The 14,440-nt window shown below is 35.8% G+C and overlaps 1 protein-coding gene across 25 annotated transcripts in view; it reads right to left on the bottom strand.

Moving 5' to 3' along the window:
* Positions 1–14,440, bottom strand: part of UTY (ubiquitously transcribed tetratricopeptide repeat containing, Y-linked) — a 245,450-nt gene that overhangs the window by 88,507 nt on the left and 142,503 nt on the right. For all 25 annotated transcript variants that reach the window (XM_055377186.2, XM_055377177.2, XM_055377188.2 and 22 more), the window contains 4 exons: positions 12,196–12,968; positions 2,814–2,943; positions 1,192–1,297; positions 144–349 (listed from right to left, as the gene is read on the bottom strand). In XM_055377186.2, the coding sequence (XP_055233161.1) occupies positions 144–349; positions 1,192–1,297; positions 2,814–2,943; positions 12,196–12,968 (1,215 nt within the window). The remainder of the gene's footprint in view (positions 1–143; positions 350–1,191; positions 1,298–2,813; positions 2,944–12,195; positions 12,969–14,440) is intronic.

Genomic DNA, 14,440 nt, shown 5'->3' with positions numbered 1-14,440 from the left:
ATAATAAAATAAAATAAAAGTTTAATAATCTATGAGCACTTTAAAAACATACTATTAACAGTATGCACTAGACAATAATTATGAAAGTAATATGAACTATTAAAAAATAGCAACAATTAAAAAAGGAAGAAAGAAAAACTTACTCTCAATGATTCCTGGAAGGAGGAAGCCTGGTATTGTGCATATTTGGCAATTGTAGTATGAGATCTATTGCTTTCACAACGCCAGATTTTCTTTGTTCCAGTGGGATCCCAGTTTTCATCTGCTGGTTGCAGCAACTGTGTCCTCACTTCTACCATATGTTCATTGTTAGCTTCTACCAAAGTTTTGGTAGAGAAAAGTCCAAGATCTTTACAAATAATAAGTTTTGTTAATCAGTAAAGTTGTATTCAGTTCAATTAAAATGTCAAAGTATTTAAAAAACTTTATCAGTTTCCCTTAAGAGGGCTCCAAGCCATTTGGTATCAGAGTTACACAGCAGGTCCTTGAAGCTCTGGCTATATAACCATCATGTCAGGGTGTAGAGGGTGGCAACATTTATAAACATAATCTAATTTTACTTATATTTAATACTCAGAACCTCTTCAACTATGTAACCTAAATATTGTATGTTGGATAATGATACCAAATTTAAATCTAAAATAAAAATCCACCACAATATTATGTTTCAAAAACAATAGTAAACCTGTTGCTAGAGTCTAGTATTGCTGAGTATTTTTCATAATAGGAATAAACCATCCTGGCATGAAAGATCAGAGAAAACCTGACACCGGAGACTCATTTTCTTCAAGTGCTTTCTCCAAAAGTTTTTTTTTTTTTTTTAAAAAGGGGAAATGTGAAAGGAAAATATCTTGGGTACCTGAAATCACTATCCTAAAGGGAAAGGTCAAACTGGGTACTGCTTAGGGCAAACCTGCCTCCATTCTATTCAAAGTCACTCCTCTGTTTACTGAGCTAAATGTATATCTGTTATTATCCGTATATATCTGTATATGATATCTGTATTATCACTTGCATCAGTGCTAAAGATGCTTGCTCATGCACAAGAGGTATAAAATTGAGTGAGAAAGAAAGATAACACACACTAAAATAAAGACTCAGAATGCTGGGGGAAAAATCAGTGAGTTTCTGTCAGTGTTATAAAAGTTTAAAGATAGTAAAATATATATTCAATCTTGGTCTTAAGCTTACCTAATTTAAGAGCTCCAGCAAGGCCACGTATTACTGTAACAGGGTTTTTTGGATTTGTACAAAATTGATGTAATGGAGGAAAGAAAGCATCACGTTTATTTTCCAACTGTAAAAGCAAAATATTTTGTTAGGTCTCAGATAAATGACAAAATATACCTCAGATTTGTGCCTTTAATAAAATGACTAAATACAATACTTCAAATTTGTGAGTTTTTTTCCATCATTCTGGCTATTTAAAATCTGCAGTGCATCCTAACCTTTGACATTATGTTGCTACATATTACAGTATTGTATCATTTGTCTTGTCAGGAAAGTGTGGAGGTAATAGCTTAAAAAAACCCTCTCTTTTAAAAATTACATTTTAAATTTGATTCACTTTAAAACTGTTACCTATCTCTTATACCACAGTGATTTATAAAATTCTTTTAAATTAGTTGAGTTGTTCAAAAGTATTTCCCAAGCATATTTTTGAGTTATCTTCTATTGCTTCTTAAATGAGACAACAGGTAGAAGAGACACTTAAAGTTTAAAATCAAACTGTTTTATAAACTATTACAAAACTTTTAGAGAATAAAAACCACAACAGGCAAACCTTAAATTTGTATTTATTGCCTCCAAGTTTCAACTGAAAGGCTTATTTTTAGTCTCTCTTCCATGACTCTTCTAATACCATCGTCAATAAATTTCAACTAGGTAAAAAATTAATATTGACATCTGTCCAAAGAAAGGCCAATATCTCCAAAATCCTCTCTTACAGATCTGTTTCGAGATCATTCTAATTACTGTATCTTCATATTTTAGGTTAAGATTCTTTAACTTGTGAAGGAGAATGAAAAAGTTGGGTGACACAACCTCTTCAGAAGGACAAATACATAAACGTTATTTTGATGAAAGCAACAGCAGCTTTCTTTATCAAATGCTTACGTTGCTAAATAGTAAAAAAAAGCCACTTAAATTCCAATGGAAATTTTATACCTACATGTATTTATGTAAAACTTTTAAATAACATGTATTCAAAATCACTTTTATATCCTCAACCAGTTTTTATGAAGCTAGAAAAAAATTCCTTTATTAAAGAAATGTAACATTCAACAGGTATATGTAACTAGCAGTGTCAGAATTCAGATTTAGAACCATGTTTACTAAAAGCTTACCCTGGAACAATTATCTTTTGCTACTCTCATATAATCCCAGTCAATATTTGAGAAGACCTTAATTTTTCTAGACAAAATCTGTTTGCATACTCAGTGGTCAAGAACCTTTTCTGTCAAAGGCCAGATAATAAATATTTTTGGCTTTATGGGCAACCTAGTCTCTTTAGCAAACTCTGTCAATGTACTGCAAATGCAATCATAAAGACAGTAACTAAATAAATAAGCATAGTTGTGTTCCAATAGAATTTTATTTTCAAAAGCAGGTTGGTGGGCAGCACTTCGAGTAAGAGCATTCATTTGTTAAGTGCCCTGAAATACAAACATGTTTTTCTGAAATATTAAACCTTTGAGAGTAACGTCTACGCTCCCTAAGGCAATCTGGCTTGATTTAAAAAATACATCGATTTTCTAAAAGACACATTAGTTCAGACTCTTGATTTATTTATAAGTTACTCAACGCGGACTCACGTAAATACTAGGTGTGGGTGGATTCAACTTGTCCTTTGGCAAGGGTGGGTATGGTGAAGTTGGTGGTCTTGGAGGTGGACATTTATCTAACAAAATGCAGCTATTAGACAAGCCATTTTTACCTAGATTCCTTTAAAAAAAAGCAGAAGAAATGTATCAGTTACATATTTATTTTAAAACTAGAAAAAAAAAGAAAATCTGAACTAAAAGTCAGGCATAAGGCATTCACTAAAATACAAACAGTGTAAGATATTCAGATCCATTAAACAAAAAATTGAGGACTATTAAATTTCAGCAGATGCGTTATAAAAGCTAAACAAAATATACTACACAGAGTGAATGAGCTAAACAAAATACACTACAGAGTACATAAAGTGTTGACAAAATTCCTCGTTACTCATTTTCCAATTTGCTTTCTCATATCAAACATTAATATAAACTCAAATTTCTCTCCAACATGTGCCACCGTTAAATGTTCTCCATAAAATGATAAAACAGTTGATCAAAAAGTGATTTACGTATCCTTAATATCATAGTATATCTCCTTTCTGACATTGCATCTTAGTAATTATTTCTAGAATACCATTGTGACACCTTTCAAATCCAGAAAGCTCAATAGTTTCATCCTCAAGACTTGTTTTCTGTGGAATTAGCAAATAATGAGATTCCATTTACTAAACTTTCACATCTTATAATTTTAAGTGAAGTGTGTAGTTGCTCTGTGTTGTCACACTGTTCATAATCATTACTTAACAGTATTTGGATTTTTCCTTTAATGAAAGGTATAGTATTCGTTAAATTATTAATATAAATTCTTAAAATATGGTAAAATTACTTCCATAATCCAATTCTTCTTTTAGTATGCAAATAAGAAGTATATTCCTAAACCCTTAATATTTTAACAAATTCAGGAAATTGGTAAGCCTTTCAAATTACTCAAGCTGTCTCACCTAATTATTAAAATTCTAAAATAATCAATGCATTAAAATATCAAAGGATGAGCTCTTAAAAATGTTAATATTTCAGACAAAAATCTGAAAACTCTGTTTTGGAAAGTAAAAAATACATTACATCAGTAACCGCATTTATTTCAGAATCAATTATGTTTTTATTTCAATATATAGAATAATAAAAGCTGAAGCAAAAGCTTGTTTTGCTTTATTTTCCTACACAGAAAAAAACTTTCAAGTTATGCCTCTGTGGTTGGACTAATAAAAATGAAACTCTGAAATGCAACATATACACTTTTAAGATGTCATAGTAAACAGCTTTAGGGTATATAACCTTTTGAAACAACTAAAAAGGTCTTATGCATTTTTAAGTTATGAATTAGGTTAGAAATTTGACTTCTCTATTTTTTAAATAAAAAATGTGCAAATATCTATTAAACATTTACATTTAACTACCTATTACATTCTAAAGTAGTATCTAGATTTCAGTCTCTCTCCACAAAGCATAATGACCCATAGGTTTAGTTATAGATGATACATGTTAAGCTTTTAAACTTAAATACAGAACTGAACCTAATTCATAAACTCCTTAGAATTTCTGTTTTAAACACATAGAATATACTTCGTGAAGAGACAATTCAAGTATTCTCACTATACCAGTACTTAATTGTACTAAATTTGGTGAAGTATTTAATTGTACTAGAAATTTCTTTATGTTAATTTCTTGTAGTATCAAAAATTATTTGAACAACCACCTCCATAAAAAAAGAGACTACGCAGGGTGCGCTGGCTCACGCCCGTAATCCCAGCACTTTGGGAGGCAGAGGTGGGAGGATGACCTGAGGTTGGGAGTTTGGGACCAGCCTGACCACGATGTAGAAACCCCATCTCTACTAAAAATACAAAATTAGGTGGGTGTGGTGGCGGTGGCCTGCAATCCCAGCTACATGGGAGGCTGAGGCGGGAAAATCGCTTGAACCTGGGAGGCAGAGGTTGCAGTGAGCCGAGACAGTGCCATTGCACTCCAGCCTGGCTGACAAGAACGAAACTGTCTGAAAAACAAAACAAAACAAAACAACAACAACAACAAAACAATAAGACTAAGAAATTGGGATTTACTGTAGAATTCTGTTGTTGTAATTTCTATAGTCTATAAAAGAAAAAACAGTGGATATATAGGAAGCTAAAGCAATGGAAAATATAGATACCTAAGTTTGAAAAAAGAAAGAAAAAGATGAGGCATGAGCAAGAGAGTCATGATTCAACCACTGACACATGATATCACTTAATTTATTTGAATCTCAGTTTTCTCCCCAGAATGGATGCTATTATCAACTGACTGAATTGGTGTGCACATAGAAACAATCATTTCTCACTCTGGCTTTTTCTCTACAACTCAGAATAATTTTATTCCCAACTTTAGAATCCATCCTTTTATTCTCTTTCTTTCTGTGATTGTTTTCTTTTTCTTTCTTAATTTCTCTCCTATTTTCTTTTTGGTATGTTATCTTCACTAGCAAATTGGAAGCTACATTTATTGGAATAGTCTTTCAGCCACAGATACTTAAAATATTTTAAAGATACACTATTTACAGCTTTTAAAAATAAAATTATCCATTTCTGGTAAGGTAGAGTCCTTTTACCTTGTCTAACCCAAAAATAACTCTTTAAGAACGCATTTTACTATAAAGTGATTGTTTATATACACCTCAAAATGAGATAGAAGATTAAAATCTATAGTTCATTAAGAAATATAAAACATATCAATTTATTTAATTATTATTTTGCAAAAAAATTATCATCACTACTCCATTACTGCTCCCCAAGGTTGTCGCAACCATAAATTATATACAAGCAAGAAATTTTGATTTCATCTTAGACGCTGATCAGTTAATATACATTTAATGGTTGACACACGATGGTTTCTAATAAAATAATCTAAATGCCTGAGAGTCTAATCAATGCTTAGATACAGTCATAGAGAAAAAACATGTAACATCTTAAGATCTCACAGTACGAGGAAAAGAGTTATATAATCGTGAGGCAAAAATTGTTTTCAAATTTGAAGTTTAAAAACTTTTTAATCAAATGACCAAAGTAGATTAAAAATAATGTTTAGATTGTCTAGTTATAGGGTATTTATTTTCTGTTAATTTGCATCTAATTTCAGAAAGCTCTTTTATGAATCTAATAAAACCAATATATTATTGTTAAAATTTCGAGGTTTAGGTACTAAAAATAATATAGAAGTAATACAGTATGTGTTTTAGGCATGCGAAATGACTTTCACTTACATTTTATACTCTTCTATACAGAACATTTATAAGAGTTAAGATAACTCATTAAGATTTAATTTTATTGTGTTTAAAGTCTATGTCAGGTTTGTCTTTGAGGCAGTCCAAACTCTGTAAAACTGACTGTGATAATGATTGCACACATCTGGTAATCTGCTAAAACCAAATGAACTGTAAACACTACACGACCAAACCGTATAGTGTGTGAATTATATCTCAATAAAGCTGTTTTTTTAAAAAGGTGGATTAGGCTCTTTGAGGTAATAAATGTGTTGGCTTAATATCAAAGAAAGTGTTCCTGATTCTTTTTTGAGGGAAGGGAATGAAAACCAATTTTTAAACAAACATGTGAACCCCCATTGCTTAAAAGAGTAGCACAATATAGCAAGTCTTACCAGACTGCCTGCATTCTCCCTGCATTTCCTGTCTCTCCTAGAAACTATGTAACTTCTAGAGTCTGACAAAATGTTTTCTAAAATGTAAGCAAAGACTAGCCTTAATAATCACTAAGGCCTATTCCTACTTTTAACATTCTACGGCTCTAACTAAAAAGGAAACAAACAATAGGATATTCCAGGCTTTGCTATTCCCTATGTGAGGACTTCCCTTATTGTCTTTCAATTCCCAAAATGAGGTTTATCACACAGAAACTGACGATCCTAATAACCAATAAAGGTTTGTAACACTAGAAAAAGACATAATCTCGCAGATAAAGCAGTTCACAGAAAAATGTTTTCCATATCTAATACAGTGATAAGATAAAACCACAGTGTTTCCACAATGGCCGAATAGGAAGAGCTCCAGTCTGCAGCTCCCAGCAAGACCAACACAGAAGGAGGGTGATTTCTGCATTTCCAACTGAGGTACCCAGTTCATCTCACTGGGACTGGTAAGACAGTGAGTGCAGCCCACAAAGGGCAAACAGAAGCAGGGTGGGGGCACCACCCCACTCAGGAAGTGCAAAGAGCCCAGGGACCTCCCTCCCTCAGCCAAGGGAAGCCATGAGGGACTGTGCTATCTGGCCCAGATATTATAATTTTACCAGGTTTGCAATCCGCAGATGAGGAGATTCCCTTGTGTGCCTATACCACAAGGGTCCTGGGTTTCAAGCACAAAACTGAGCGGCTGTTTGGGCAGACATGGAGCTAGTTGCAGAAGTTTTCTTCGCACCCCATTGGTGCCCAAAACCCAAGAGAAACAGAACCGTTCACTCCACTGGAAAAGGAGCTGAAGCCAGGCAGCCAAGTGGTCTCACTCAGCAATGCCCAGCAAACTAAGATCTACTGGCTTGAAATTCTCACTGCCAGCACAGCAGTCTTAAGTCAACCTGGGAATGACTAAGCTTGGTACAGGCAGAGGCATCTGCTTTCCTGGGGCTTCAGCAGGCAGTTTTCCCTTTGGCAGTGCTAAGGAGGCCAGGCAGTTTGGATTGGGTGGAATTCATCACAGCGCAGCCAAGAGGCTGGGGCCAGACTGCCTCTCAAGATTCCTCCTCCCTGGGTAGGGCACCTCTGAAAGAGAGGCAGCTGCCCCACTCAGGGGCTTTCAGATAAAACTCTCATCTCCCTGGGACAGAACACCTGGGGGAAGGGGTGGCTGTGTGGGCACAGCTTCAATGGGCTTAAACTTTCATGTCTGACAGCTCTGAAGAGAGCAGTTGATCCTGACAAAAAGGATTCTCTCAGCACAAGGCTTAAGCACTGCTATAGGACAAACTGCCTCCTCAGGTGAAGCCCTGACACCTATGCCTCCTGACTGGGAGAGACCTCCCAAATAAGGGTCAACAGACACCTCACACAGGACTGATCCAGCTGGCATCAAGCCAGTGCCCCTCTGGGACAAAGGCAGCAATCTTTGCTGTTCTGCAGCCTGCACCTGATACCCAGGCAAAAAGGGTCCGGAGTGAATCTCCAGAACACTGCAGAAGATGGGCCTGTTAGAAGAAAAAACAACAAAGAGCAAGAACATCATCAATAAAAAGGACCTCCACACAAAAGCCCCACCCAAAGGTCATCAGCCTCAAAGATCAAAGGCAGATAAATCCACGAAGATGAGGAAAAACCAGTGCAAAAATGCTGAAAATTCTAAAAACCAGAATGCCTGTTCTATCCAAAGCATCACGACTCTTCTCCAGCAAGGGCACAAAACTGGACGGAAAATGAGACTGACAATTTGACAGAAGTAGGCTTTAGAAGGTGGTTAATAACAAACTCATCTGAGCTAAAGGAGTTAAAGAACCTTGATAAAAGATTACAGGAAATGCTAACTAGAATAACCAGTTTAGAGAGGAACATAAATGACCTGATGGAGCTGAAAAACACAGCATGAGAACTTTGTGAAGCATACAGAAGAATCAACAGCTGAATTGATCAATTGAAAGAAAGATATCAGAGACTGAAGATCAACTTACTGAAATAGGAGTGAAGACATTATTAGATAAAAAAGAATAAAAAGGAATGAACAAAGCCTCAAAAAAACCGGGACTATGTGAAAAGACCAAACCTATGATTGACTGATGTACCTGGACTTGATGGAAAGAATGGAACCAAGTTGGAAAAAGCACTTCAGGATAATTTTGAAGAAATGGATAAATTCCTGGAGACATACAGTCTCTCAAGACTAAACCAGCAGAACTCCAATCTCTGAATGGAACAATAACAAATTCTGAAATTGAGGGTGTGATAAATAGCCTACCAATCAAAAAAGGCCAAGGGCCAGGATTCACAGCCAAATTCTACCAGACCTACAAAAAGGAGCTGGTACTATTCCTTCTGAAACTATTTCACACAATAAAAAAATAGGGACTCCTCCCTAAGTCACTTTATGAGGCCAGCATCATCCTGATACCAAAACCTGGCAGAGACACAAGAAAAAAACAAAACATATCCGGCCAATATCCCTGATGAACATTGATGAAGAAATCTTCAATACAGGCAAACCAAATCCAGCAGCACATCAAAAAGCTTATCCACCACAATCAAGTTGGCTTCATTCCTGGGATGAAAGCCTGGTTCAACATAACACAAATCAATAAACGTAATCCATCACATAAACAGAATCTATGATAAAACCCACATGATTATTTCAAGATATGCAAAAAAGGCTTTAATAAAATTCAACATCCCTTCATCCTAAAAATTCTCAATAAACTAGGTATTGATGGAACATGTCTCAATAAGAGCTATTTATGGCAAACCCATAGCCAATATCATATGGAATGTGCAAAATCTAGAAGCACTCCCTTTGAAAACCACTACAAGACAAGGATGCCCTCTCTCACCATACCTATTCAACATAGTATTCAAAGTTGTGGCCAGGGCAATCAGGCAAGAGAAGAAAATAAAGGGTATTCATATAGGAAGAGAGGAAGTCAAATTGTCTCTGTTTGCAGATGACATGCTTGTATATTTAGAAAACACCATCATCTCAGCCCCAAAACTGCTTATAAGCTGATAAGCAACTTCAGCAAAGTCTCAGGATACAAAATCAATGTGCAAAAATCACAAGCATTCCTATACACCAATAATAGACAAAAAGAGCCAAACCATGCATGAACTTGCACTCACAATTGCTACAGAGAATTAAATACCTATGAATACAACTTATGAGCATCACTTCAAGGAGAACTACAAACCAGTGGTCCAGGAAATAAGACAGGACACAAACAAATGGAAAAACATTCCATGCTCATGGATAGGAAGAACCAATATAGTGAAAATGACCTGCCCAAAGTAATTTATAGATTCAATGCTGTACCCATAAAGCTACCATTGACTTTCTTCACCAAATTAGATAAAACCACTTTAAATTTCATATGGAATTAAAAAAAGAGCTCATATAACTAAGACAATCCTAAGCAAAAAGAACAAACCTGGGGTCATCGCACTACCTGACTTCAAACTATACTACAAGGCTACAGTAATGAAAGCACAGTACCGGTACCAAAACAGATATATAGACCAATGAAACAAAACAGAGGCCTCAGAAAAAACACCACACATCTACAACCATCTGATCTTTGACACCCTGTCAAAAACAAGCAATGGGGAAGGTATTCCCTATTTAATAAATGGTGTTGGAAAAACTGGCTAGCCATATGGAGTAAACAGAAACTGTACCCCTTCCTTACACCTTATACAAAAATTAACTCAAGATGGATTAAAACTTAAATGTAAAACCTAAAACCATAAAAACCCTAGAAGAAAAACTAGGCAATACCTTTCAGGACATAGGCATGGGCAAAGATTTCATGACTAAAACATCAAAAGCAAACGCAACAAAAGCCAAAATTGACAAATGGGATCTAATTAAACTAAACAGCTTCTGCATAGCTGTTGGGGGAAAGGCTTATGGAGTGCCTGTATAAACTGGCCATAAAAATATGGGACAATAAGTTGTGGAAAGCCATAAAAGGGCTCTGAGGAGGAAAGCCTTCTTATCACCATTATGTTCCCATGCTCTGAGCAAGACCTGCTGTCTTACCTAGAAACGCTGTGTTCAAGGAGAAAGACACTCCTTTGAAGCACTGAAATGTGGCTGGACATGCAGCCTCCTAGTTCAGCCTGCTCCCACCAGCTGCTCTTCAGTAAGTTAAAGATATGCTGATTGAGCACAAAAGAGACTCACTTAAACTGCCACTGCTATAAGATTATATGTATGACGCACTGCCTCCCTTTCACCGTTTCACCCTGAACGTCTGCTTCTTAGATCTAAGTGATTGTACTCAACAGTGTGGAGACCAGAGCTCTAAGCCTTTGCAGCCTCCACATTTTGCACTGGCCCCCTGGCTCCCACCTTTATGAACTCTTGTCTCTTCTCATTTCTTTGTCACCATGGAACTTCAGGTACCCACGGGTGGTGATGAGGCTGGACCCCAACACGCAGCAAAAGAAACTATCATCGGAGTGAACAGGCAACCTACAGAATGGGAGAAAATTTCTGCCATCTTTTCATCTGACCAAGGTCTAACATCCAGAAACTACAAGGAACGTAAACTCATTTACAAGAAAAAACAGCCTCATCAAAATGTGGGCAAAAGGTATGAACACTTCTCACAAGGAACTTAAAATAAATTTGTAAGAAAAAACCAAAAAGCTCCATCAAAATTGGGCAAAGGATATGAACAGAAACTTCTCTAAAGAAGACATTCATGCTGCCAACAAACATGAAAAGAAGCTCATCATCACTGGTCATTAGAGAAACGCACATCAAAACCATAATGAGATACCATATCACAACAGTAGGAATGATGATCATTAAGAAGTCAGGAACAACAGATGCTGGCGAGGCTGTGGAGAAATAGGAATGCTTTTATACTGTTGGTGGGAATGTAAACTAGTTCAACCATTGTGGAAGACAGTGTGGCGATTCCTCAAGCATCTAGAACCAGAAATACCATTTGACCCAGCCATCCTATTACTGGGTATATACCCAAAGGATTCTAAGTCATTCTACTATAAAGACACATGCACATGTTATTGCAGGGCTATTTACAAAAGCAAAGACTTGGAAGCAACTCAAATGCCCATCAGTGATAGACTGGATAAAGAAAATGTGGCACATATACACCATGGAATACTATGCAGCCATAAAAAGCATGAGTTCATGTCCTTTGTGGAGACACGGATGAAGCCTGAAGCCATCATTCTCAGCAAACTAACACAGGAACAGAAAACAAACACCGCACTGTTTACACTCCTAAGTGGGAGTTGAACAATGAGAACACATGCACATAGGGAGGGTAACGTTACACACCAGGGCCTGTCAAGGGCTGGGGGCAAGGGGAGGCAGAGCATTAGGACAAATAACCTAATGCATGCGGGACTTAATACCTAGATTACGGGTTGACATGTGAGGCAAACCACCATGGCACATGTGTACCTATGTAACAAACCTGCACATTCTGCACATGTACACTAGAACTTAAAAGAAAAAAAAACCCACAACTTTCAACACAATAAATTTCCTTATGACAAATTTAAACATATAAAACAACAAAAAAAATTGTTGTTTTATATGAGTGACTCTACAAATCTTTTGAGCATGTTACATTTCTTAACATATCACATCACATTTTAGTTGTCTCATCTGGCTAGTAGTTGACCATTTTCATTTTGTGAAGAATTTTCCCACACTAACCTGCATGCTTTCAGAACTTCTGTTGAACTGGGGCATATAGACACTGACATTGATGGTATGATCTGAGAAGTAGATCTGTGGCTAACTAAAGGCAGGTCTACTTTTGTAGAGCTCTGTGAGTTCTCCAGCCCCTCTCCATTGACTGTGTGTAATCCACTGTGAGGACTGTTAAGGCTGGTAACACTGTTTATGCTTCTCTGCTCAGTGGATTTAGGAGAAGGTGTTGCTGTGGAAATGGCTGAAGAGGGTGAAGAGGCAACAGAATGATCAGTCTTTGTATGAACAGCTGGGTGAATATTATTCACTTTGTCACAGGTTCCAGTACCCACATTGCCACTGGCTTTTCCAATCAACAAAGCAGAGAGCTGAGGATTGTCTGCAATTAATAAATTTGGTGAATCTCCATGGTTAGGACTGGAAACAGCATCTGCTATCAACTGATGAACATGATTAGAAAGTCCCTTGACATCAGCACAGCCATTAGATGTGTCTCCAGTATGCCTGCTTGTTTCAGGCACCAAGGATCTATTTTTTGAAGGCTTGCTCTCTTTGGTAAACATAATGCCTTGTTGTCCACCTGAGGTAGCAGTATGAGAGGAGAGGTGACTGTCAGCATCCCCCTGTGGTACTGAATTACTAGGCAGAGTGAGATGTTCATTCGACTTCTTAATACCAGTGCTAGTTGCCTGGTGATACTGGGCTGACCCAGTGGAAAACAGAGGTTGTTCTTCATTAGGTCCTGACAAACATGAACTCTGACTTTTATGAAGACCCTAAAAAAAAAAAAATTGAAATTTAATATCATGGGAGCTGAAATGCATATACAGAAAACTCTTGAGAATTAAAATGTTAAACGCAAAGCCACCATAAATAAACTAAATTTTGTGTAACATAATTGAAGCCAAATCTCAAAATCATTTAAAAGTTCCCATAATCAACAGATTAAAGTGGTTAGTATTTTTAGAGAAAATGATCTAACCTGCCTGCTTAATTTGATTTACTAATATGTGAACAATTTTCTTCACATTAGGCTTTTTAAATTTTAAATTGTTTAATTCTGACATACATTTTTAGCTGAATAAAAGTGTATCTCAAAATTTAGAGGTGGAAAAACATGTATGGTTATTATACTTAATACATGAAGTATATTTATTACAGGGAATATCATTCACAATAAGCCACAGACTATGCAAAAAAAGTCTCAATAAAACTAAAAGAACTGAAATCACAGAAACTATGTTTTCTGAAAAAGAATTACATCAAATATCAAAAAGATAAAGTCCTATAAATACCCAAATGTGTGAAAACTAAACAGAAATCTAAATTTCCTATGGGCCAAGTTAAGAAATGACAAAATAAATTAGAGAATTCTTTGAACTTGATAAAAATAAAAGCATACCATATCAAAATTTAGTTTAATGCAATACATAGAAGGTTTTATAGCTTCAAGCACTTAGGTTATCAAAGAATAAAGGTCTAAGATCAAAAAGATAAAATACCAATTTAAGATGTTGTGAAGAGAGTATCAAACCAAAAATAAATACAAGGGAATAAATAACACAGGTAAGAAGGAAAAAAAATTACTGAAATAGAACACACAAAACCAATGGAAAAAATTTGTTAAAAAATATATACAACTGGTCTTTGAAAGGATGGACATCACTTAAAAAAATCCTTCAGCTATATATATCATAACAGTATATATAAACTTGGCAAAGTAGAAAGAAAAGAGATTATACCATCAGACATCCTACAAACAACATTTTAGGAAGAAATTATACTAATCTTACAAAAATCTTTTCAGGATATACAGCAGGACAGGCCTTCACTAAGTCATTTCAGAAAGCCGGTTATAGTCTAACACCAGTGAAAGCCAGTAAAATATATCACTGAAAAAGACATTTCCCTTGAATATAGACAACAGGATCCTTAAGAACACATTAGCATGTCAAACCCAGCAATATATAATAATTATGCACCAAGACAAATGAGGATTTATCTCAGAAAGCCAGTAGGTTTGCATGTGAAAATCAAGCAATGTAATACCATGCTATTAGAATAGAGACAAATAACAAAAAGGTGGAGTTACATTTACCTATTTTTAAAACTTACTATAAAATTATAGTGACCAAGGCTGTGTAGAATTGGTGTAAGAAAAACTATATACAGGAGTAGGACAAAAGAGTCTATAAATATATCCACACATAGATTACGAACTAATTGTTGACACAGTTGCCAAGATGGG

This window comes from Gorilla gorilla, chromosome Y (genome assembly GCF_029281585.2).
Source record: "Gorilla gorilla gorilla isolate KB3781 chromosome Y, NHGRI_mGorGor1-v2.1_pri, whole genome shotgun sequence".
Lineage (NCBI taxonomy): Eukaryota > Metazoa > Chordata > Mammalia > Primates > Hominidae > Gorilla > Gorilla gorilla.
This window is presented reverse-complemented; position numbering and strand designations above follow the sequence as displayed.